This window comes from Oncorhynchus kisutch, linkage group LG18, assembly GCF_002021735.2.
Source record: "Oncorhynchus kisutch isolate 150728-3 linkage group LG18, Okis_V2, whole genome shotgun sequence".
NCBI lineage: Eukaryota > Metazoa > Chordata > Actinopteri > Salmoniformes > Salmonidae > Oncorhynchus > Oncorhynchus kisutch.
The window spans coordinates 73,903,262-73,929,679 of record NC_034191.2 but is presented as its reverse complement, the minus strand read 5'-3'; the positions used below and the strand labels follow the sequence as shown (position 1 = coordinate 73,929,679).

Genomic DNA, 26,418 nt, shown 5'->3' with positions numbered 1-26,418 from the left:
AAAATCAAATTATAATTTTTTTGCCTGAGCTGGGTGTTTGAAGGTGTGGAGTGAACCGGTTTGATAACCCAATGATGTCATCTCTTCCTGAGTGTACATAGACAGTGTGTTGTATAAGATATCAGTGTGTTTAGTTTGTCAACACATTTTGAATCCGCAGGCCAGATATACCCAGTGACGTGCCAGTGCAAAGGCTGAACGCACACAAACGCATACACACCCACACATACACACACACACCCACCACACACACACAGACACATACACACAATAACTACACGCACACACCCACTCTTACCCCTCTCTCTGCAGGCGCTGTTGGAGTTCCTGAGGAAGGTGGTTGCCTATGAGGAGAAGAACAGGATGGGTCTGTGGAACGTGTCCATGATTGTGGCTCCCAACCTCTTCACCTACCGGGGCAAGAACGCTAAGCAGGAGGAGATGCAGGGCGCAGCAGGGGCGGCCCACCTCGTACGGCTACTCATCACACACCAGGACCTGCTCTGGACCGTGAGTTGGCTACTATGTGTACACACACACACACTCCCCAATTTAGCTCGTCAAAGTATAAGGCGTTAATCTACTGAGGCTGTACATTTTGAAATGACTGGTTAATAAATTACATCTAAACTTCCCAAACTGTTCCAGTGTCGCATTTTGAAATTTTACGACTTCCAGTAATTCAATAAGGTTTTTATTAGTTTTATTTTTTATATCTCCTAATAGCCTGGTTAAATCAAAGAATACTGCGCTCATCGTTGTTTTACTGGAAATCAGTTGTTATGCCAGGCTAGTAGACAGGTTCATTTAGCCTGTCTCAAAACCCCTCAAGGAAAGTGATCTGGTCACTTTGTGTGAAACTCAAAGAGCAGCTTGACCCAAATCTTGTGACTGATGCCTGGCTTATTAGAAAGCATATAGCCTGTATAGCCCCAACGCTTAAGCCTCTGGGCAGGGAGATTAACAGGTCTATTGTTCTCTCCTCAGGTGCCCTGCTTTCTCATCTCCCACGTGCGGAAGTTAAATGAGGCTGGTGCCAGCAAGAAGCCGCCCAGCTCAGAGAAGACCAAGAGGAAGCTGCTACTGATGAGGAGGAAGACCACTGAACGAGAGAAGACTGAGAGGAGCGAAGTAATGATTACTGACTGTATAGTACTTTTACCCAAAAACAATTCAGATGTATTCTCAATGTTAGTTTGACTAGACAACCATATCATAAGTTATTGGGTGTATGTTTGCTCCTGACAGAACTTAATTGGATGAGGTCGCTAGTACCTTTCAGAATGAGATGCAGTCTTGTAATGGGACTTGAATTATCTTATCTTGGTCCACAGCTCACTGACCTCCGACAAGGGGTCATCAGGGTTCACGCCCCACTACACGCCAAGATCTCCATGGCGATCCAGCTTGACAACGAGACCAAGGCCAAAGACGTTATGGCGCGCTTCGATTACGAGAACGGGTCAGTGGGGGACGAGGATTACGATTTTCTGTCCCATACAGTACCTCTGTTGTTTTTTGCTCATGCATACTATAGGGATGTCTGGGTTTATTCAAATCATTCTCTTTTCTCTCTTAGTCGTGGCACCAGAAACACTAGCCGGAGGCCACGTCAGTATTTGTTTGAGGTCGGAGGAAACATAGGTACGTACCATTAAATGACGGACTCTTCCAAACACAGATTCTGATTTATCTGTCTTTTATCGAACTAAAGAAGGTTTCTCTCTCCTCCAGGTGAACGCAGCTTGGACCCTGAGACTCACCTTCTAGACGTGTACCACGTGAATCCCCACTGCGAATGGGTCTTAAAACCCACAACCACATGAGAACTGAGGAATCACTCAACACAGAGCACATGCAGACTGAACCACTGCTCTCTTGAGGTCATCCTGGTGAACTGACCATGCATGGAGGCCTGGTTGAATTGAGGTTTCATCCCCAACTACAGACCACTAAAAAGAGAGACAGCACTTAAAAAGGGACTATGGAGAGGTACATTCTCCTGCTGAAGGACAGATGTTCCTGTTTTGTGGGATTAAACCTTTTTTAAACAAATTACTGAAAAAAGGATGGAACCACTGTACTCTGAAAATCCGGGTTCTGTATGGAAGTATTTCGAGGAGGGACAGCTTTGTGAAGACGTGCCACACACGTGACCAACAACATACTATTTCTGGACATTCGAATTGTTTGATGCCAAATATGTGCGCAGCAAGGTTCACCCACTACAGAGGCCATGGACACAGTAACAGACAAGGATGGGTCCGATAATCAAATAATGTTTACCACTTCATGCAAGACCCAGTTAACATATATTTTCTATATTTATACCACTAATTGATCCTGTTTTTAGTATTGTCACATATACTACATGTCATTTTGTAATTGCAGCATGTTGATTGCAAAACCATTGTGTGAGGAGGTTCAGAACATGTGCATGATAGGAAGGAACAAGCGGAGATGGGATGATCTTATACTGAATACAGACATTGTTTCCATCTCCAACGTTGAAACAACTTCCTTTTCATGGTCTCTGATCAGGACTAGGCAGGTGATAATAATTTAGTGAAAGCCTATCCAGTCCCTTCACCTGTCAGTGGTCATGAAGGAAAGGTGATGAGGAGAGGAAGCTGTGTCAGAGTACACAGCCCCACATCAGAAACTTTGAACAAGGATTCCAACCATTGTCAAACCCACCTTCTCTGCTTTCTGGGTTTGCATGTTGAACACTTAAACCTCTCCCTCCTAATACATCTCCTCACCCCAATGGACTGTAAATGTGAAAACCATGTGCACACTACAGTATGACTTAACACACTCAACCAATCCTGTGTCTAGTCTACATAAGGGACTTGCATTACATGCCTGGAGAGTGTTTACAATACATCCTCTAATGAAGAAGAGAAAAGGCCATGAACAAAGGAGCTTCATAGCAGTTTGCCTGACATGCTTCCAAACTGATTTTACTTTGTTTTACTTCAAACCACAGTGTTCAGTCTGTTTTAACCAGGCTAGTCTTTGTCTGCTTAGTGTTTGAACTTGTGAATAATGTTTACTTTCAGGGCATGTATGTACGTATGTATGTATGTATGTATTAGCCCAACCAACCTCTCTCCACTTTGTTCTGGGTCGTTCCACCAACTTTGTGCCTTTTGAGAAGTGTAACTTAGTCGAAAATATTGATTTCACCCAATTTGAATATTCTGTCATAAAGAGGACATGTTAAACTTAATTTAAAAAAAGCTTTCCCATCAAGGTAAAATAAAAGAATAAGTTCCTATTAAGTGCCAAATAAAGTAACATGGCTGACTGTAACAGGGTTGATGATTTAATCTTAAAACAGCCGTAAATCCCCTTGTTGTGATAAATTTGAAAGTAAGCTTCAAAATGTTTTTTTCTTTAATTGTTGAAAGATTCCGTTATGTTCGACCCCCACGCACTTTTCCATCACAAAACACCAGAACATGGTAAAAAAGAAAGAGTAGAACCAACTCACCTGCTTTTACACCATGGGTTTGACTAGTAAATGTTCAATGTTTCTTTTGAAAAATACATTTATAAAGGAATAGTTTCGCCATGTTAAAACGAATTCAGGGTAACAGGGTTGACCTTAAAATGAGGGACAGACGTAAATGAATCACTCATCACGTTAAATGACTTTTTCAGAAATAACTTTTTCAGAGAAATAAAACAACTAGGACTCTACAATGATGGTGAAAACCTGGGAGACATTTTGGGGTTAAGGGTGTTAAAGTCTTTCTAGAAGTCAGAGTTGACATTCAGAGTTGCTGAATTTTGGCACTATTAAAATACTTATTGGATTCTTCATGTGGTCTATATTAAAGGGCACTTAATATAACAGGCTTTTAAAATGCCTTATTGGTGCTCGATTTCTACTTAGCATATTAAAGGCACTCTTTGTGGAACGACCAGCAGTGTTAGCCTAGCCTGGCTTCCAACCTGGTTTCACTTCAAACCATAGTAAATTCAGTCTGGTCTAACCAGGCTAATCGTAGCCTGCTTGCAGCATTTGAACTTGCGACTGTTTACTTGCAGCTCATGTACGTATTAGTCAAACCAACCTCTCTCTACTTCTACTATGCTGTTACTGTAGTTCAGTGTTTGCCTGTGCCATGAGCCTTTTGTTGTTACAAGTATTCTGTGGTCCCAAAATGAACCTGTAGAAAATGCATTGAAAACATCGTTCTGCTCAGGATTATTTAATGTATCCTTCCAAAGCCATTGTGTGTAAAATAATTCTGTGAAAGATGAATTTGTACCATAGACTTACTACAATGTGTGTATTGTCTGTATATAGAATACTGAATTTTGCACGTTTTTATTTGATTTGATTCCAGTTTATTTGCCCACTGCTGACAGTTTTGGCCAAGTGGCACAATGTATCACTGACACTGAGTAACAATGGAATATAAAGCAAAGTAAAACATTTCCTTCTCACCTCAGAATCATATCTTGCCTGAGCTGCGTTGTGAACAAATAGTTTTCAGTTCAGTTTCTCCTCAGAAATAGCATTCAAACATTCTTCTGATTAGTACTCCTGGGGGAAAATGCAGACTGACAGTCATGGCAAAAGGATAAAGGGTTTGATGTGTTATGGCCGGTTTAATACGTAGGTATGTGGGCAGCCCTATACTGGAGCCAACAGATCAGGTATGTCTAGACTTAAAACTATTGCACTGACAGAATGCAGATGGCTTACTTATTTTATTAACAGGTATACATTTTCTAGAACATAAAACATTCTACTGTCCAATTCATTTGGGGGGAGTCAAGTACACAGTAATTTCATTGGTCACTTTATATTTTTAGGGTCCTAGCATTCGATATGGTTTGGCATGGTTGTGGTATTATCGTGGTAAGGTTGTGGCGGGGCAGGAGTGTGGAGACACTCCTTGGAGGGTGAATGCGGTACTGAAGTCCAGGATGTCGATCACGTGGCCCTTGATCAGGCGGATGTTACGCATACAACCACGGAATGACGATCTGGAAGTCAGGCAGTTCTGTTTCACTCCGACTGTAAAAGAAAGACTGAGGTCAATATATTCATTTATGTGACACTGAAATTGATCAACGTCTAAGCAAAGTGGTGACAGGCCCAGTTCAGTGAAGTTTCTAGATTTTCGGGTCTAGGGGTTGTTTCTGGACAGAGAATGAAGGTTTTCTTCTAGAGAGGGGCATACCAGGGAAGCCTCCCACGTAGATTGGGTCCTTCGTCTCAGCGGAGGTAGACTGGGGGTGGGGGTTGTCAGTGAGCACCGTGAACCCGTCCACGCTCAGACTAAGAGCGTTCTTGGTCTTCTTGGCCAGCAGGGTGTGCCAGCGGCCGTCACACAGCCACCGGCCCAGCCGCGACGTGGCCGACACCCGCCCGGCGCCGTTGTTCACGTGGAACACCGCCTGTCCACTGGCAAGCTCCAGGCCGATGGCGTCCACCTTGGCGCTGCTGACCCCCAGGAGGACCCCGTCAGGCGCCGTGCTGCGGAACTCCAGCGCCACCGTCACGTCTGAGCCCACCTTGTACCCCTCTTTCACTGCAAAGGACAAACCACTTCATACCACTGTCACTTCTGAGCCCACCTTGTACCCCTCTTTCACTGCAAAGGACAAACCACTTCATGCCACTGTCATGCAGTCAGGACATATGTCCCGTAGACACTCACATACGTGTTATAAAACATGGTCATCTATGTACTGAGCTTGTTGGTATCTTCCTAAGCATTATTCCGGTTGAAAATGGAACAGAAATGATGACCATGTTGGATTTTCCTGACGTTTAGGGACATATTTTCTTTTATATATAGTTGGCATTTGAATCTAAAACAATGTCTTGTTTACCTGAGTATTTGCCTTAAAGTGCGACATGTAATGGTGGTAGACTCACTCAGAGCAGCATATCCTCTCCCATTGAAGAAGGTCCCGTCCTGGGCTGCAGTGAAACAGTGAGCAGTCGAGTGTTCAGACACTGGACTCTGGGTGTCAAGTTCAACGCTGTTCAGGATCACCTTCTGGATGCATCCCGCCAAGCTGTGGGTCACCTGGATGAGCGAATATAAATTTTCACATTTGGGGTTATGGATAAACATTTACTCGGCAGGAAATGTACCACCTGCTTTCAAGACCGAAACGATAATCAAAAAAACAATTTCGGCATGAATAGAAAATCAAATCAAATATGTCACATGCTCTGAATACAGTGAAATGCTTACTTAAACAATAATGCAGTTTTAAGAATAAAGAATGTGGTGTAGTGTGACATACGTTGCCTATCTTCTTGGCGGTGTAGGTATGGGGCAGTCCTCCCAGGTACAGCTTGTTCTCCACATCCAGAGTGTTGCCTTTAGCCAGCACTGGAGCTGACGCCTGGCTGTCTACACTGATTACCACACTCTTCTTATTGAAGTCTGTCTTCACCTGCACATGGAGACACACACACACACACGTTACAGGGTTGGGGAGAGTCGAGTCCTGACAACCTACCTGGTAATATCACTGCTTTCAGTCATGATTTCAAACTATCTTGAATTGTCGCAGTTTTGTTATGCATCCCCTGAATTGACCAAAATGCAATTTGACCCAAACAAACACTGCAATCTACTATCACTTTTGGCCCAGAAGGGTGTGGTCACTAACTGTGTGCCACTGGCCGTCGTTGACCGGCACAGGGAAGGAGGCGGTGGCGGGGCCGCTGCCCTTGTCACAGGTGAAGAACAGACGACCCCCTAGCAGCTGCAGAGTGGCGTAGTCCATCTGGTTGGCGTGGGCCATGTAGTAGATCAAACCACTCTGGGCAAAGGTACGCACAGACAGCTCCAGAGAGAAACTGTCAGGGAGAGAAACGAGAAGACATATGAAGCGTTTCAGCCACTGACGAGGCTATTTGGAGTTATCCATGATTTGCAGTAAGATAAAGACGTTTGTTAAAGGTTTGTTAGACTTCTATATAGGCAATGACGAAGTGGATATGACAATTTGTATTGCCGTGACCATCTCATAATAATCCTATATTGTTGAATAAATCCACCAACCAAAAACCTAGCCTGGTCCCAGATCTTTGCGTGCTGTATAGCACAGCATGTTTGGCATGACAATGACCATAGGAGTTGGCAACCGATCTGGGACCAGGATATAGAAGGAGACAACAGATCTGGGACCAGGCTATAGAAGGAGACAACAGATCTGGGACCAGGCTATAGAAGGAGACAACAGATCTAGGACCAGGCTATAGAAGGAGACAACAGATCTGGGACCAGGCTGTAGAAGGAGACAACAGATCTGGGACCAGGCTGTAGAAGGAGACAACAGATCTGGGACCAGGCTATAGAAGGAGACAACAGATCTGGGACCAGGCTATAGAAGGAGACAACAGATCTGGGACCAGGCAAACGACGGAGACAACAGATCTGGGACCAGGCTATAGAAGAAGACAACAGATCTGGGACCAGGCTATAGAAGAAGACAACAGATCTGGGACCAGGCTATAGAAGAAGACAACAGATCTGGGACCAGGCTGTAGACGGAGACAACAGATCTGGGACCAGGCTGTAGACGGAGACAACAGATCTGGGACCAGGCTGTAGACGGAGACAACAGATCTGGGACCAGGCAAACGATGGAGACAACAGATCTGGGACCAGGCTATAGAAGGAGACAACAGATCTGGGACCAGGCTATAGAAGGAGACAACAGATCTGGGACCAGGCTATAGACGGAGACAACAGATCTGGGACCAGGCTATAGACGGAGACAACAGATCTGGGACCAGGCTATAGACGGAGACAACAGATCTGGGACCAGGCTGTAGAAGGAGACAACAGATCTGGGACAAGGCTATAGAAGGAGACAACAGATCTGGGACCAGGCTATAGAAGGAGACAACAGATCTGGGACCAGGCTATAGAAGGTGACAACAGATCTGGGCTTATTGAACTGTGCCTTCCTCTCAATTACACATAATGTAGGCTGCAGTGGAACACCTGAAAAGACTACAAGCCAAGTCAATGGGAATGTGTAACGTTAGACCTGCTCGTTTCCAAGCAGAGCCAGAGTGCCTCGTGAATTATAGATACTTACTGGGACAGCAATTAAAATTCCTATCTTTAATGAAGAGATACAATGTGCACTCAGGCTCAGAGAAAAGGAATCGACGATTGAGTGCTTTTTGCTATGCACTATACTGGATCTTACCTTCCTACGCCACTTCAATGTACTGGAATGTTGGCTTGACCCTGTTTTACACATGTAGCTATGGGCCAACTGATATCAAGGCTAAAATGTAAAAAATGAGATACAACACTATGTAAGCCTATAGAACCATAGAAGTGTGAATCTGTAATATGCCATATAGAATTATAGCATATAGAATTATAGCATATAGAATATTGCATATAGAATTATAGCATATAGAAGTATAGCATATAGAATATTGCATATAGAATTATAGTATATAGAATATTGCATATAGAATTATACCATATAGAATATTGCATATAGAATTGTGACAATCATTGAAATATCATATGATCTGTTTGTGAAAAAGTAAGTTGTGAGATTTTGATGAAGGGAGACGGTAGTTGAATGAGCCAGGTCTTAGTACTGACCTCCTCCTCACTGTGTTGGGGTTGATGTTGAGGACCTTATGACTGTGTCTGGAGATGCCAAACTGACTGGCCTCTGGGAGGGATGTGCTGTTGTCCATCGATGCACACTGGAGAGAGACACAGAGTGACCAAAGAACAATGAAGGAAAAGTCGAGGAACTATCGATGACGACAGGGTGACCTGTTGGAAGGTGGAAGAGCTGCTGTTTATCCTAATAATAAGAGCTGTATGTATTTTAGTGGGTGTTACCGTGAGCGTGCCGGGGGTGAGAGCGCTGAGCTGAGTGGGGGGTGGTGGAGGGGGTCTGGAAGGGTCCAGGGTGGGCTCGGCCTCCAGGTCAGTGTCATCAGGTAGGAGGACCCTCTTAGGCCTCTCCTCCAATAGACAGCTGTCCATGTCCACATTGTGGTACTTCACTGCAGCTGACAGGTCCAACAACCTATAGGGACACAGCACTGGTCAGAGCCTTGGGTTACTATGGATACCATCCATCTCCTGACAGTACCATAGCAATGACATCAAAGACAGTAGCGAGATAAACACACCGAAGTTCCCTGTGGGAAAAATCAAGTTGTTCTATCTACCTGCTATTGTATAACATATCTATCTCCAGAACATAATGACTCTAGTCACGCCACAACTACTCATGTGTCTTTCAAGTCAAAACACATAAGCAAACCACAACACCATTTAGCTAACATTGCCTTCAAATGGCATACACTTTGACAGGGCCTATGATTCTGATATAAATTGCACTAAACATGGTTTCATAGTGTATTGGGCGTGTGACTCACTTGGCATCCAGGGCCAGGTTCCTGATGCAGCCGTAGAAGGAGGAAGTGGTTCGTAGCAGTCCGACGCCCTCTTCTGGTGGGAGGCCACCCATGTACAGAGAGGAGAAGGTCAGAGAGGCCTTCTCCGAGGACAGGCGCACTGTCTCCTGGTGGTCCTCATCCACCAGTACCGTCATCGTCCTGGATAGACGAGACACACAAAGAGGACTGTGTCAGTAATAACTCTGCAGTGTTATTCCCCTTGGAAAAGACTTCCTGTATATTATTCCACACTGGAATATATGATTCTTAAAAAAGGTACAATATGCAATATTTACTGCTGTTCAACGGTCATTTCAAAGTGACTTTAATCCCATAGCAGTTGATTGTTATCCACCCTTTCATCAACCATGTGTAGGCCTATGTATAACATCAGCATACAACGATCTGATGGAGGATCATTTCAAATGAATGTTATCATTTAGAACCATCCATCAGCATGAAATCATCATCTGTGTTACAGCTTAATCAGTCCCTCTTCCTGGTGCCACTCACTTCCTGTTCCTCTGTAGGATGACAGAGTGCTCCTGTCCGTCACTGAAGCTCCCAGAGCGTGATTTGACCACAACCTTGTGGACGCTCCCGCCCTCCACCATGTTGACGTGAACCTCCAAGTGCCCCGACACCAGCATGACCGCCAGGATGGGCTGATTGGAAACCCAGAGAAGGCTGTCAATATACGCTCTAATCTTATTAAGTCATTTTCTTGGTTAGAGAACTCCAACTAAATCATGCTACAGTCACCATAAAGCTCTCTTTACTCCTGCTATGGTGAAAAACATGGGTATAGACACCAGTGGAGGCTGGTAGGAGGAGCTATAAGAGGACTCTGGCTACAATGGAATCAATGGAACGGTATCAATCACATCAAACACCTGGAAACCACGTTTGACTCTGTGCCATTTATTCCATTCCATTACAATGAGCCCGTCCCCCTATAGCTCCTTCCACCAGTCTCCACTGATACACACTTACCTGGCGTGCCTGTCTGCGTTTGCGGGTGCCTGCCTTGCTGAAGCCTGCCAGGATGATGCCAGTGTGGTTGCGGGTGGAGAAGGAGGCCAGCAGCTCCCCCTGGGAGCCAAGAGACATTGATGGCAGCTCCACATAGCCCTCTCTCAGTACAGACACACTGCGGATTGGCTGGAACACACACGTTTTTGTATTTTATTTAACTAGGCAAGTCAGTTAAGAACAAATTATTATTTACAATGACGGCCTACCAAAGGCAAAAGGCCTCCTGTAGGGACGGGGGATAAAAAGATAAATACAATATAAATATAGGACAGAACACACATCACAACAAGAGTGTCACGTTAGTTCCTTTTTTATGTCTCTGCTTTAGTTTGGTCAGGGCGTGAGTTGGGGTGGGCATTCTATGTTCTGTATTCTATGTTTGTATTTCTGTGTTTGGCCTGGTATGGTTCCCAATCAGAGGCAGCTGTTTATCATTGTCTCTGATTGAGAACCATACTTAGGCAGCCTGTTTTCCCACTGATTTGTGGGTAGTTGTTTTCTGTGTCTGTGTTTCACCATACAGAACTGTTTCGGTTTTCATTTATTTCTCTTGTTCTTTTGTTTTCTGTGTTCAGTTTAATAAATATATTATGGACACTTACCACGCTGAGCATTGGTCCGATATTTCATACTCCTCGACAGAGGAAGAAGAAAATCATAACAAAGAGAGACAACACTACATAAAGACAGACCTAAGACAACAACATAACAAGGCAGCAACATATGACAACACAGCATAGTAGCAACACAAAATGGTAGCAGCACAAAAACATGGTACAAACATTATTGGGCACAGACAACAGCACAAAGGGCAAGAAGGTAGAGACAACAATACATCACGCAAAGCAGCCACAACTGTCAATAAGAGTGTCCATGATTGAGTCTTTGAATGAAGAGATGGAGATAAAACTGTCCAATTTGAGTGTTTGTTGCAGCTCGTTCCAGTCGCAAGCTGCAGCGAACTGAAAAGACGAGCGACCCAGGGATGTGTGTGCTTTTGGGACCTTTCACAGAATGTGACGTGTGTTGTACGTGGAGGATGAGGGCTATTGTAGGTATCTCAGATAGGGTGGGGGGGGGGTGAAGCCTAAGAGGGTTTTATAAATAAGCATCAACCAGTGCGTCTTGCGACGGGTATACAGAGATGACCAGTTTACAGAGCGAGGCTGTTACTCATAGGGAATACGGGAAGGCTTTTTCTATTCTGTGCAACAATATGCCATCATCATGTACTGCTGGGCACCTTCCTCTTTACAAAAATCAACAGCAAAAATCAAATGCCACAACTGTCACTGTCACTATTCACTCTTCCCAATACCCCTGTCTACCTTTCATTTGTTTAGAGAGGATAAGGCCCATTAAGGAAGAAATATATACATTTAGGTTCTTTACTTTCAGTTCTCTAGCCTCTAACACACAGCCTTTCTAGCCTCTAACACACAGCCTTTCTTACGTCTAACACACAGCCTTTCTTACGTCTAACACACAGCCTTTCTAGCCTCTAACACACAGCCTTTCTTACGTCTAACACACAGCCTTTCTTACCTCTAACACACAGCCTTTCTAGCCTCTAACACACACTCTTTCTTACGTCTAACACACAGCCTTTCTTACCTCTAACACACAGCCTTTCTTACCTCTAACACACAGCCTTTCTTACGTCTAACACACAGCCATTCTTACGTCTAACACACAGCCATTGTTACCTCTAACACACAGCCTTTCTTACGTCTAACACACAGCCTTTCTTACCTCTAACACACAGCTTTTCTAGCCTCTAACACACAGCCTTTCTTACGTCTAACACACACTCTTTCTTACGTCTAACACACAGCCATTCTTACGTCTAACACACAGCCATTGTTACCTCTAACACACAGCCTTTCTAGCCTCTAACACACAGCCTTTCTTACCTCTAACACACAGCCTTTCTAGCCTCTAACACACAGCCTTTCTTACGTCTAACACACAGCCTTTCTTACCTCTAACACACAGCCTTTCTTGACACCATAGGAGTCTCGGAGAAGGTCAAAGTTGGAGCGGGCGATCTCCATGTTTTTGATGCAGCCCACATAGGACCGTGCTACTACTTGTCTCCTGCAAAGAGATTTCAATTACCTTATGTTAATTTACTTAATGTAGAAAAACAATTAAATACAACAACTCAAACACTAAGCTAAATATTGACATTATGCAGAAGGCTAAAGGCATCCAAATACTAGCTTTGATCCTAGCAGATCTTGGCTAGGCAATGTGAACGTCTGTGCCTTGCAAACTCGCTTAAAAGCCGCAATATTACTGTTTGTCCTTCTTGACACGCCGTAGCAACAAGTACACTTCCTCAAAATAGTCTGAATTAATTAAGATAACTCAAGAAATGTTTATTTCACTTTGACATTTTTGCCGAGGTCTTACATTCAACTAAGATGTCTGGTGCAGTATATCTCAAGCGAGAAAATGTGCATGAAAACGAGTCATTTGTCATTGAATGACAACATACACTTCATTGAAGAATCCTTACTGTTGACCAATCACTGACGAAGGGGCATAGACTTTGGCTACCGACCCTCAACAAGCCCCAAGAAAAAAAAATAGGTTCTCGAACAGCTGAAAAATCCCCTGCTGAATGCTACCCAACACCAAAATAAACAAAAACGTCAATACATTTTATGATAATATATATGCAAACTGTTTAGACTGAGAAGCATACAGTAACCTTAAGAAGCTACACCAAAAATATATGAATCACAGCAACACAATTGCATATCAACTAGGAGTATTTAGCAGGTAGGTGAAGTATGTGCCAAAGTACTTCCAGTACCTGATAGGTCGAGACATGGGCAGTCCCCCGATGTAGATTGGGTCCAGGTCAGAGCGGTTGAGATCAGAGGCGGAGCCAGGAGACTCTGCCTCTATAATCTCTTTGTCTGATGAGTTGTCTGCAGCCATCACAGATATATAAGCTGGGAGGATGGAAAGAAATAAAACAGTTTACTTTACATCAGACCTGGTTTCAAATACATGTATATTTAAGTATCTGCTTATTTAAAATACTTTTTTCTGTGTATTTGAGTATTTTCAAATACACAGCCGTGCCTAAAACATGTGCTTTTATTTGAGTATTTGAATCGTTATTTGTAAAAACAAAATAGTGTATTTTCAAATACTTATTTCAAATACTATTTTCAAATACCTGGGTTAAATGGATGGGAGTGTATTTGAGTCAGTATATTTGAGTATTTTCAAATACTTTCCACGTGTATTTCCTAGTTGTCTTTTCAAATAAAAGATATCTGAATACTTACTTTGAATGTATGTGAAAGTAATTGAGTTATTTGAAATAGTATTTGAACCCAGGTCTGTATTACATACATCCTATAGGCATTTTTCCAGGACAACCACTACAAAATAACAGGGATATACACGGTCTCAATAAAGCTCCAGGGGAAAAAAGCTGACTGTGACCCAGAAAATTGTGGATGCCCGACTATACCCTATATAACTCTTAGCCTATAAACTATGAACTATGACCTTTGCGTTTGTTCCTCTGCAGGGTGATCTTGTACCAGCTGCCAGTGTTATAGGCTTTGTTGGAGGAGAGGGTCAGAGGACCAGAGCCAAGTTCAAAGGTTAGATGGACTTGGCCCTCCACCAGCTCAATGGACAGGAAGTCCCTCTGAAATAACAAATAAATACATCAGTCAATCTTTATAGTCCCCAGAAGGTAATTTGACTTGCCACAGCAGAGGACGATAGCTTTCCACTACAGTATGTACATCTAGAAAACAAATACAGACTGTTCAGTGTGGTTGTAGTGTGTTTGTGGGTCAGCAGGGGGCATACCGTGGCATTGGAGGCCAGGTAGAGCAGCAGGCCGTTGGGGGAGAGGGTCTTGAACAGCAGTACGATGGAAGTGGAGGTGGAGCGGAGGGGTTTCTCTACCACTGAGTAGCCACTGCCATCAAAGTGGAAGGACGTCTCCTCCGTCTGCGGACTCATGAAGCAGCCGCGACACTGGCCCTCCCTCTCGGCGTAGTTCCACAGCCCGATGTTCTTCTCGTTGAGCGACGCCTCCCCCATACAGCCCTTGAACTGGGTCATCTTCACTGCGGAGGACTTCTGTGTAAAAGAGATTTGAATAAATGGTTTCAGATTATCTCAGTGCTTTGCATGTCCTTTGTAATTTTGTGTCAAGGGACTTTAATGTTTTTTAAAAGTTTTATTGGGGGAGAATACAGAATGATACGCGTTGTTGACGTAACCATAGGTGTGGGAAGATGTTTGGGGGTGAGGGTGCAGCGATTCTTTCGCCAATGGTGTAAGGGTGCTGAGAATGTTTTGTCGAGGGGGCTATATCGGTCCACTAATACAAGGACTAGGAAATATTTTTTATAGTGATTTGTCCCACGGTTATGGATGTAACTTGAATTGAACCAGTTCAAGCTCTCAAGCACCCAAGGTGGTGGCTAGAACCATGTCTGAGTGAAAATGACCCAGCCAGGTGTGACTGTACCTTGATCTGGCCTCCCAGGCCACCAACAAATATGAGGGTAAACTTGTTGACATCCAGGACCGTAGCAGAGCGTGGTGAGCTGGTCTTGACCGCGGGCAGGGGGTCTGACTCCAGCTGGTGGACTGACAGCGTGCCGTGCCTCCCAAAGCGTGTGGCGTTGATGCGATGCCACTTGTTGTTGTTGATCTGGATGTCGGGGTACTCCAGTTTGGCGTGGCCTGAACCCGCATCCCACAAGAACCCCACCTTGCCACGATGCATCTCCACTGCCATGAAGTCCACCTGATATACAGCACCAGTCAAACGTTGGGACACACCTACTCATTCAAAGGTTTTTCTTTATTTGTACTATTTTCTACATTGTAGAACAATAGCGAAGACATCAAAACTATGAAATAACACATATGGAATCATGTAGTAGTAGCGGTAGCATTGACGTACATTATAAAGGGTTTATGAAGGGTAGTTTATAGATTATTTATAACTCTCTGGTTGAATGTAGATTATATAGACTTTAGTTTAAAACAGACTTATGGGTAATCATTACGAGGTACTTTCGGTGGGTGACTCACGCTGGAGCTGCTGCCCATATAGAAGAGCAGGTTGTCAGGCTCGCTGGTCTTGACGGTCATAGTTAGAGTGTTGAAGTTACTGGAGGACATCTCAGGCTTGTAGGCCCTCACACAGTCTTTGTCTGCCAGCACTGACACCTTGATCTGTACCGGCGAGAAAAGGACAATATCAGTATGTGAGTTGAGGACAGAGTGTTGGTCCATGTGCAGCAGGGTTCCCAAATGGCGGCCCGCGGGATGGTGGTTCTATTTGGCCACCCCAAGTTTTCTGAGCAAAAAACAAATAGTTGGACACCAGGAAATCTGAGACACGTGATTGTAATTTTGTAAATCTGAGACAAGTGATTGTAATTTTGTAAATCTGAGACAAGTGATTGTAATTTTGTAAATCTTAGACAAGTGATTGTAATTTTGTAAATCTGAGACATTCAAATGTATGCAAGACCCGCTCCTCTAGTTGATGATCCCTGGTGTACAGTGTGTGTGTGTGTGTTTTGAGTCTGTGTGTGTAGTCCAGCAGCAGTGACGAACCGAGGCAGCCTGTTTGCGGGCCTGGTTGATCATCTCTCTGATCTCAGACAGGTTTCTGCTCAGGTTTTCCCGCAGGGTCTTCAGGGGTTTAAGACGGTCATACAGCCTCTCGGTACGACTCTCTGCCTCATTCAGCTTAGACTCAGCAGTCCTGGCTAAGAGGGACAACAGATAGGACAGGTTAGTAATGCTAATGTCATCTTACTCATCTATGTCAGTCACATAATATGTCTAGAAATGAGCCTGTAATTGATATATCACGATAACATGGTAATAACATTAAACAGGTATTTGAGACACTACTTGGCTTCTAAATGTGGTGTGGTTGAAAGCTGGAGTCCTTAGATGCTACATACATGTTTGAACTTATAAATGAATGATTATATACCATTGAATCTTGAAGAATATAACTTGGAAATGCCTCCTGAGTATAGTTCAACTGTCACACCCCATCAGATCACTAACTATCAGCTTGTTTTACTCCAATGTTTGTAAAACAATATTTATAAATGTAAACAAACACTGTATATCATGGATGGTCAGTCCTTGCATCCATAGCTCTGTCTATGAATTTGTCCTGTGGTTACCTTTCTCAAACCCCCTCCTTCAGATTTTTACCAAAATGGAGGCACGGTTTTTGCTTTGTTATTGTTTCAACTCCGGATTCTAGATTTATTGTGGAAAGGGTGGAAGCAAAGGTGAAAAACACTGTAGAAAACACTGGCATGACAAAGCTGCTAGCTATAATCTAGCTAGAACCATATTTGGTTGTCAGAAGAATATGTTAGCCCCACCGGTTGAGTGTGAGTCAGAGAACAGCTGGTTTGTGTTGGAGACGCTGGTTTTGGCCTGGGCCACTGCCTTGCTGGACTCCTCCAGTCTGACCCTGAGCTCCTCCAGGTGCTCCAGTGCCCTCTGCAGGGAGGAGTTGGCCATGGCAGCCTGCTCTTTGGCCTCCAGCACCTGCTCACTGGTGCCTACAGGGGGCAGCACAGTCAACGTGAGTGATGTACTGAGGTACCACATTTCATGCTGTTCTCTGTTTTCCCACTGTTTAGGGTGTCTTTGAGTATATGATGAAGTGTTCAATATATGACTTATGTGATAATCATTAGTTGATATCTACTATTTTCATCCAGTGGTTGAGACATTTTTCAAGTGAGAAAAAACAGCTCAGAAAGTTGTAAAGTACAACATTTTTAATGTAGCATTTTTGACTTGTTGTTGAATGTTGTTTTTATGACTTAACACAGGGAAGAGATCATGAAAGTACTAGAGTGTGATGTAGGAGAAATGATACATAAAAGGACAATTATTAGGGCATCATTTGGCAGCACCACTCACCGTTGGGCCGGCTATGGAGCAGGAAGGCTGACTCTGGGATCAGTCTGCTGGTGTTATGAAGGTTATTTATCAACAAGGCCATTCTGTCTGTCACATCACTGATGTTAGCGAGGAGACCTAGGAGAGACAGAGACATGTCACGTTTACTACAATGCAGTGCATTCGGAAAAGATTTAACCCCTTAACCCTTTCCACATTTGGTTACGTTACAGCCTTATTCTAAAATTAATTTTTAAAAAGTCATCAATTTACACACAATACACCATAGTGACAAAGCGAAAACAGGTTTTTGTAAATGTTTACAAATGTATACAAATTTCAAACAGAAATACGTTATTTTAATAAATATTTAGACCCTTTGCTATGAGACTCGAAATTGAGCTCAGTTGCATCCTGTTTCCATTGATTGTCCTCGAGATGTTTCTACAACTTGATCGGAGTCCACCTGTGGTAAATTCAATTGATTAAACATGATTTGGAAAGGCACACACCTGTCTATATTAGGTCCCACAGATGACTGTGCATGTCAGAAAAAAAACTAGTCATGAGGTCGAAGGAATTGTCCGCAGCTTTAAAGGTCCCCAAGAACACAGTGGGCTCCATCATTCTTAAATGGAAGAAGTTTGGAACCACCAAGACTCTTCCGAGAGCTGGCTGCCCGGCCAAACTGAGCAATCGGGGAAGAAGTGCATTAGTCAGGGAGGTGACTAAGATCCTGATGGTCACTCTGACAGAGCTCCAGAGTTCCTCTGTAGAGGTGGGATAACCTTCCAGAAGGACAACCATCTCTGCAGCACTCCACCAATCAGGACTTTATGGCAAAGTGGCCAGACTGAAGACACTCCTCAGTAAAAGGTACATGACAGCCAGCTTGGAGTTTGACAAAAGGCACCTAAAGGGCTCTCAGACTATGAGAAATAAGATTCTCTGGTCTGGTGAAACCAAGATTGAACTCTTTAACCTGAATGCCAAGCGTCACGTCTGGAGGAAACCTGGCACCATCCCTACGGTGAAGCATGGTGGTGGTGGCATCATGTAGTGGTGATGTTTTTTCAGCGGCAGGGAGACTAGTCAGGATTGAGGCAAAGATGAACGGAGTAAAGTATAGAGAGATCCTTGATGAAAACCTGCTCCAGAGCGCTCAGGACATCAGCTGGGGCGAAGCTTCTCCTTCCAACAGGACAATGATGCAAAACTTTCTAAAAATCTGTTTTTGCTTCGTTATTATGGGGTATTCTGTGTCGATGGATGAGGGGAAAAAACTATTGAACCCATTTTAGAATAAGGCTGAAATGTGACTACATGTGGATAAAGTCAAGGGGTCAGAATACTTTCCGAATGCACTTTAGTGTGTGTTTGTGTGGATGTGTTTAACTATACTTGTGTTGACCAGAAGTCCCCACAAGAATAGCAAACAAACAACAATTTGACCAACTGAGAACATTTTGTTAGTCCCCACAAGGTCAAATGCTATTTCTAGGGGGTTTAGGGTTAAGGTTAGCATTAGTGTTAGGGTTAGAATTACATTAAGGGTTAGGAGCTAGGGTTAGGGTACGGGTTAGGTTTAGAGTTAGGGTTAAGGTTAGGTTTTCGGGTTAGGGTATGGGTTAGGGTTAAGGTTAGGTTTAGAGTTAGGGTTAAGGTTAGGTTTAGAGTTAGGGTTAAGGTTAGGTTTTCGGGTTAGGGTACAGGTACGAGTTAGGGTTAAGGTTAGGTTTAGAGTTAGGGTTAAGTTTAGGTTTAGGGGTTAGAGAAAATGGGATTTTGAATGGCACTGAATGGGTTCGTTGGGTACAAGACGAATGGGTAGACTGTGGGTGTGTGTGTGTGTGTGTGTGTGCTCCAACTCACCCCCAGTGCTGTTTTTCAGGGCCAGACACTCAGCCAGTATCTTAGCACTACACTGCACAGCCTCAGATCCCAGATCAGTAAGTGACACCTCTTGCTGGGCCGTCTACAGTCATACACACACACACACACACACACACACACACACACACACACACACACACACACACACACACACACACACACACACACACACACACACACACACACACACACACACACACACACACACACACACACACACACACACACACACACACACACACACACACACACACACACAGAGAAAGACAGTTATTTACGGCACTACTTGTTTTCAGGTTTCTGACCCACAGCACACTGCATATCCAGTGTATAAAAAAAAAATGGCCAAAGACTCCAGTCACCCAAGTCATAGACTGCTCTCTCTTCTACCTCACGGCAAGCGGTACCGGAGCGCCGAGTCTAGGACCAAAAGGCTCCATAACAGCTTCAACCCCCAAGCCATAAGACTGCTGAACAATTAATTAAATGGCCACTGGACTATTACATTGACCCCCCCCATTTATTTTTTACACTGCAGCTACTCGCTGTTTATTATCTATGCATAGTCACTTTACCCCTGCCTATATGTACAAATGACCTCAACTAACCTGTACCCCCGCACATTGACTTGGTATTGGTACCCCCTGTATATAGCCTCGTTATTGTTATCTTATTGTGTTACTTTTTATAATTTTTTACTTGAGTTTATTTGGTAAATATGTTCTTAACTCTTTCTTGAACTGCATTGTTGGTAAAGGGCTTGTAAGTAAGCATTTCACGGTAAGGTCTACACCTGTTGTATTTGGCACATCAAAGTTTCATTTGATTTGAGTTGAGAAGTTCTCTAGCCTGGTCCCAGATCTGTTTGTGCTGTCTTTCCAACTCTTATGGTGTTCGGCCATAGGACAGCCCAGACAGATCTGGGACCAGTCTAGTTATTCCATGATCTGATATTAATAGTTGAAGGGACAGTAAATGAGCGGCGACTCACCATGTTGAGGGCCATAGCAGCAGTCAGGATGGCTCGGTTAGCCATCTCCTCTGCAGGCTGGATGTTAACTCTGATGTTAGAGTTGGCATGTGCTGCACTGGTGGCTTTCAGAGTGGTATTCATCACCTCCGCTAGAGAACTACATACAGGAAGACAAGGTGAGGCTGATGTACTAAATATAGATATTTAGTCCTATTTCAAGCGCCTAATGTTTGTGATGACGAGGGGTTTTGAAATACCCATAAAACCCCTTTGAAAGGGTACATATGTAGAAGTTTACACACACACACACACACCAGCCCACCCGCTCGCCGGCACACACACACACCTCTGCAGAGCCTGGGCCTTCTTGCTCAGTTGTTGGGCGTGGTCCTCAGCCTTGTAGACCAGCTCCAGAGCCTCTTGCTTCCTCAGCTCCATCACCAGAGCATCCACATGCTTCCTCAACATGGGGTTCCACTGCTCCAGCTGTTCCTTGGCCCCCTCCAGTTGCTTTACAAGTCGCATATAACCAAAATAAACAGTTAGAATGGACTCAGATTCTGTTGCCTAAACTACATGTACCCAAATGATTTATATATATTTTTACACTGACCAGGTTTCCTAAAAAAATGTGTACAATCGCTACTGACCTCTACTGACCTTGAAATATAAAGTTTAAATCAACAAATAAAAGTTATTGACACACAACACATGTATTTGACATGGATATGGTGGTAATATGGCGTTATGGTGTGACTCACAGAGGTGACGTTGCTCATGTCCTCTGCCAGATTGACAGCATCAGCCAGGATGTCCTGAGTCTCCTCCAGTTGTGTTTCTGCCGTCTGGTTCAGCCGGCCCACATTCTGCCTCAGATCCTACACACACACACACACACACACACACACACACACACACGCAAAATAAATACTACTACTGGAAAACTGTATAGCCCCTATATAACTAAGATGTTTGAAAATGAGTGAAATTCTAAATAAATTTACTTCACCAACCTACATTTGACATTTATATGCTTATATCTGACAAAAAATGACCAGATATAATTTGGCCTTTCTGCACGTGAACAGTAATGACAAACTGTACTACATGTAAAGTACTTGAGTAATGTGAGTGTCCTGACCTGGTACTGTGGCAGATTGGTGTTGATGCTGCCCAGCAGGGTGTGTGTTTGGTTGTTGTTCTCCCTGGCAGTGTTCAGAAGGGCCTGGGCGTCCACTAGCTGCTGTTGGTGTTGGGTCAGACTGCTGGAGATGTTGAGGGTCTGGGACTCTATCACTCCCTGGGGCTCCTGGAGGTGCTTCTGCACCCTCTGGAGGAGAGCTTCGGCAGCCCTACAGTTCACATAACACACAGGAGGGTTAGAATACAGTACACTACAGTCACTTCAACTATAGTACACACATAACACACAGGAGGGTTAGAATACAGTACACTACAGTCACTTCAACTATAGTACACACATAACACACAGGAGGGTTAGAATACAGTACACTACAGTCACTTCAACTATAGTACACACATAACACACAGGAGGTGTGGTAAAGTCCCCCCTTATCTCAGCTCGCTGGTCACCATAGCATCTCCCACCTGTAGCACACGCTCCAGCAGGTATATCTCTCTAGTCACCCCCAAAACCAATTCTTTCTTTGGCCGCCTCTCCTTCCAGTTCTCTGCTGCCAATGACTGGAACGAACTACAAAAATCTCTGAAACTGGAAACACTTATCTCCCTCACTAGCTTTAAGCACCAACTGTCAGAGCAGCTCACAGATTACTGCACCTGTACATAGCCCACCTATAATTTAGCCCAAACAACTACCTCTTTCCCAACTGTATTTAATTTTAATTAATTAATTTATTTTGCTCCTTTGCACCCCATTATTTTTATTTCTACTTTGCACATTCTTCCATTGCAAAACTACCATTCCAGTATTTTACTTGCTATATTGTATTTACTTTGCCATCATGGCCTTTTTTGCCTTTACCTCCCTTCTCACCTCATTTGCTCACATTGTATATAGACTTGTTTATACTGCATTATTGACTGTATGTTTGTTTTTACTCCATGTGTAACTCTGTGTCGTTTTATCTGTCGAACTGCTTTGCTTTATCTTGGCCAGGTCGCAATTGTAAATGAGAACTTGTTCTCAACTTGCCTACCTGGTTAAATAAAGGTAAATAAATAAATAACACACAGGAGGGTTAGAATACAGTACACTGCAGTCACTTCAACTATAGTACACACATAACACACAGGAGGGTTAGAATACAGTACACTGCAGTCACTTCAACTATAGTACACACACAACACACAGGAGGGTTAGTCAGCAATACACATCCATGTACTATAGTCTAATACAACTTGACTACAGCAATAGAGCCCAGAGCAGTGTTCCAGTACACTCAATCACTGTAGTATAACAAGGAACAGTGTTACTTAGACCCTACAGAGCTTTTCTAGTTAAGTGGTATTAACAGTTGACTTCTGAGTGCAGAGAGCTGGTGGTTGTATGGGACTGAATCCAGAAAGGATAGACTACTTAAAATATACGGCTAACCAACCAGAGTTCTGTAGAGATGCTGGCGTTGGCCTGGGCTAAGTCGACCACTCTGATTGTTTCCAACATGGCCGCCACCTGCTTCATTAGCCGTCTGCTCTTAGCCTCGTTCATCTCCACGTTGTCTGTCCTGTTCAGACGGCCAGCTTGCTCCGCCAGGGCTGAGCCAATCACAGAGAGGGAAGGGCTTACAGGTTAACAGCTTTTGTAAACATAAATGAAAACAGTAGGCAGCATCAACAAGGAAACAAGGATCATTTTTGACCCCATTAGCAATGGAACCCTTTTCATATAGCATGATGTCCTGTGGCAGCACCTTGTGTAGAAGTCTGAATGGTGTTGATGTACTCCAGAAGCTCAGCCCCTTGGGTAACGCTGTTCTCTGTGGACCGGGCCACTTCCTCTCCATCAGCAGACACACCCATAGCCTTCTGTAGCAGTCCGTCTATGTCCTGGGTGAGGTTTGTCATGTCCTCCTCATCCCTGGTCAGGTGATAGTCTGGGCTCCTATACGAAGACATCAGAGTCTAGGAGAGAAATGACGACATAAGTGTTTGACAACAGTCTTTCTCTCACTGAATGTGTACTGAGTACTTCTTAACTTAAGACAAGGCAGGAGACGGGATTCAAAAGATGATTTAAAAACCTACTGGACAGAGAGGTATAATATGACTCCTCTTTTACCTTGACCTCTTGCGTGTTGTTCTCCAAGTTGACCAGTGTGCTGTAGGGTGACAGGATGACCCCGGTCAGGTTGACAGACAGGAAGGAGCACTCTACTGCATCCAGGTCATCCAGGAGCACCCTGGTACACTCATCATCACACACTGAGGGGAGGGGGGAGAGCAAGGACATATTCTAAAGTTGCAGTTAATTGTGTGTGTGTGTGTGTGTGTGTAGTGCATAAAAAAATTCTTCAGACCCCTTGACATCTTGACATTTTCCACATTTTTCTATGTTACAGCCTTATTCTAAAATGGATGAAACAGTTTTTTCCCCCACTTCATCAATCTACACAGAGTACCCCGTAATGAAACAGTTTTTTTCCCCACTTCATCAATCTACACAGAGTACCCCGTAATGAAACAGTTTTTTCCCCCACTTCATCAATCTACACAGAGTACCCCGTAATGAAACAGTTTTTCCCCCACTTCATCAATCTACACAGAGTACCCCGTAATGACAAAGCAAAAACACGTTTTTAGATTTGTTTTCAAATGTATTCAAAAATAAATATCACATTGACATCAGTATTCAGACCCTTTACTCAGTACTTTGTTGAAGCACCTTCGGCAGCGATTCCAGCCTCGGAGTCTTCTTGAGTATGACGCTACAAGCTTGGCACACCTGTATTTGGGGAGTTTCTCCCATTCTTCTCTGCAGATTGTCTCAAGCTCTGTCAGGTTGGATGGGGAGTGTTGCTGCACAGCTATTTTGAGGTCTCTCTAGAGATGTTTGATCGGGTTCAAGTCCGGGCTCTGGCTCGGCCACTCATAGACAGGCCACTCGAAGCCACTCCTGCGTTGAATGGTCGTTGTCCTGATGGAAAGTGAACATTCACCCCAGTCTGAGGTTTTCATCAAGGATCTCGCTGTACCTTGCTCCGTACAGCTTTCCCTCAATAATGACTTGTCTCCCAGTCCCTGCCGCTGAAAACCAACCCATTAGCATGATGCTGCCACCACCATGCTTCATCGTAGGGATGGTGCCAGGTTTCCTCCAGACGTAACGCTTGGCATTCAGGCCAAAGAGTTCAATCTTGGTTTCATCAGACCAGAGTATCTTGTTTCTCATGGTCTGAGAGTGCTTCAGGTGCCTTTTGGCAAACTCCAAGCGGGCTGTCATGTGCCTTTTACTAAGGAGCGGCTTCTGTCTGGCCACTCTACCATAAAGGCCTGATTGGTGGAGTGCTGCAGAGCACCTGAGCTGAATTTCGAGTCTTCTAGGAAAGGGTCTGAATACTTATGTAAATAAGGTTTTATTTTTTATACATTTCTAAAAAACTGTTTTTGCTTAGACATTATGGGGTATTGTGTGTAGATTGATGAGGAAATACATTTATTTAATCCATTTTAGAATATGGCTGTAAGGTAAGAAATGTGGAAAAAGGGGAAGGGTCTGTATATCTTCCGAATGCACTGTCTGTCCATATAATGGTAAGCCCTGCACAAATCAAAGAGTAGGATACTCACAGACACACTGGTCCCCGTCCAGGACGTGTCTCGCCTCGCACTGGTCACACAGGCGTCCCCTGACCCCGGCTTTACATTCACACTGGCCCGTCAGAGAGTCACATGCCGGATGGAGAGAACCTGCAGTACTACACTGACACGCCTCACACTTCCCTCCTGGACCAGACGGGTTCCCATAGTAACCCACTGAACACCTGAGAGAGGGGGAGAGAGAGAGAGAAAGAAAAAACACATAGAGAGAGAATAAAATGGTTGTCTTAAGAGTTGTATTGATGGTATGTAATGACACACTTGACATCCAACAGGCGACACTGTAGTACTCTCTCTTACCGCTCACAGTAGCGCCCCTCATAGCCGGGCTTGCAGGCGTTGCAGCGGAAGTCTCCCACCACTCCCTCTAGAGCACAGGTAGGACTGAAGCTGACACACAACAATAGACCCACTATGTCAGACAGTGTTATGCAGACTACAATATCTCCTCACTGCCCCCTGCTGGCTAAGACCTCTATTATCAGAGGACACTCACTGAATCCTGCTTGAACTCCACTGTAGACCAAATTAGCTTCAGCATTCTAAGGAAAACACATTTACTTATGAGATTTAATATGTGCTCTTTACAATAGTGTGCAATCAATATGTGTGTATCAATCTCTTTAAAATACACTCTGTGTGGAATGAGACATTTAAACTCAAGAACACCTCACTTATCAGAACATGTGTGGCTGAGAGGAGAGTGAGACAGGTACCTGTTCTCTTTGAGGGGGCAGGCACACAGCGAGCAGTCCCTGACGGAGCCTTTCACGTCGCCATAGTACCCCGAGGAACACACGCTACAGTGCTCCCCTGCTGTGTTGTGTTGACAGCCCAGACATTCTCCCGTGTCCAGGTCACAGGCCTGGCTGTGGTTGTTACAACGGCAGGGCACACACGGCTGGATCAGGGGTCTCTTCCCCCGCTTGTTCAGCTCAGTCACTGGTTGGCGGTAGTAGCCCGGGGCACACTCCTACACACAGCACAAGTTAGCAGCAATGGACAACACCACAATACAGAACATGCACTACATGGCCAAAAGTATGTGGACACCTGCTTGTCGAACATCTCATTCCAAAATCATGGGCATTAATATGGAGTTGGTCCCCCCCCTCTGCTGCTCTAACAGCCTCTACTCTTCTGGGAAGGCTTTCCACTAGATGGTGGAACATTGCTGCGTGGACTTGTTTCCATTCAGCCACAAGAGCATTAGTGAGGTAGGCCTGGCTAGCGTTTCCATTCATCCCAAAGGTGTTCGATGGGGTTGAGGTCAGGACCTCGCTTTGTGGATGGGGTATTGTCATGTTGAAACTGTTGCCACAAAGTTGGAAAAACATAATAGTCT

The 26,418-nt window shown here is 44.2% G+C and overlaps 2 protein-coding genes across 3 annotated transcripts in view; one reads left to right on the top strand and one right to left on the bottom strand.

The window, feature by feature from the left end:
- Positions 1–4,707, top strand: part of LOC109909805 (rho GTPase-activating protein 18) — a 41,043-nt gene extending 36,336 nt beyond the window's left edge. For both annotated transcript variants that reach the window (XM_020508839.2, XM_031796772.1), the window contains 5 exons: positions 313–510; positions 988–1,131; positions 1,335–1,462; positions 1,580–1,644; positions 1,735–4,707. In XM_020508839.2, the coding sequence (XP_020364428.1) occupies positions 313–510; positions 988–1,131; positions 1,335–1,462; positions 1,580–1,644; positions 1,735–1,826 (627 nt within the window). In that variant the 3' untranslated portion in view covers positions 1,827–4,707. The remainder of the gene's footprint in view (positions 1–312; positions 511–987; positions 1,132–1,334; positions 1,463–1,579; positions 1,645–1,734) is intronic.
- Positions 3,342–26,418, bottom strand: part of LOC109909633 (laminin subunit alpha-1) — a 78,051-nt gene continuing 54,974 nt past the window's right edge. Inside the window, exons 28-57 of the mRNA XM_031796755.1 lie at positions 25,790–26,046; positions 25,374–25,463; positions 25,044–25,237; positions 23,536–23,678; positions 23,168–23,378; positions 22,856–23,012; positions 21,415–21,625; positions 21,035–21,151; positions 20,620–20,783; positions 20,292–20,430; positions 19,280–19,382; positions 17,429–17,545; positions 16,879–17,061; positions 16,085–16,239; positions 15,554–15,697; positions 14,982–15,263; positions 14,312–14,587; positions 14,000–14,144; positions 13,290–13,431; positions 12,451–12,565; positions 10,427–10,594; positions 9,947–10,098; positions 9,413–9,592; positions 8,868–9,057; positions 8,619–8,725; positions 6,652–6,841; positions 6,280–6,432; positions 5,903–6,056; positions 5,202–5,552; positions 3,342–5,035 (exon numbers count right to left, since the gene is read on the bottom strand). Coding sequence (XP_031652615.1) covers positions 4,869–5,035; positions 5,202–5,552; positions 5,903–6,056; positions 6,280–6,432; positions 6,652–6,841; positions 8,619–8,725; positions 8,868–9,057; positions 9,413–9,592; positions 9,947–10,098; positions 10,427–10,594; positions 12,451–12,565; positions 13,290–13,431; positions 14,000–14,144; positions 14,312–14,587; positions 14,982–15,263; positions 15,554–15,697; positions 16,085–16,239; positions 16,879–17,061; positions 17,429–17,545; positions 19,280–19,382; positions 20,292–20,430; positions 20,620–20,783; positions 21,035–21,151; positions 21,415–21,625; positions 22,856–23,012; positions 23,168–23,378; positions 23,536–23,678; positions 25,044–25,237; positions 25,374–25,463; positions 25,790–26,046 — 5,157 coding nt within the window. The 3' untranslated portion in view covers positions 3,342–4,868. The remainder of the gene's footprint in view (positions 5,036–5,201; positions 5,553–5,902; positions 6,057–6,279; positions 6,433–6,651; positions 6,842–8,618; positions 8,726–8,867; positions 9,058–9,412; positions 9,593–9,946; positions 10,099–10,426; positions 10,595–12,450; positions 12,566–13,289; positions 13,432–13,999; positions 14,145–14,311; positions 14,588–14,981; positions 15,264–15,553; positions 15,698–16,084; positions 16,240–16,878; positions 17,062–17,428; positions 17,546–19,279; positions 19,383–20,291; positions 20,431–20,619; positions 20,784–21,034; positions 21,152–21,414; positions 21,626–22,855; positions 23,013–23,167; positions 23,379–23,535; positions 23,679–25,043; positions 25,238–25,373; positions 25,464–25,789; positions 26,047–26,418) is intronic.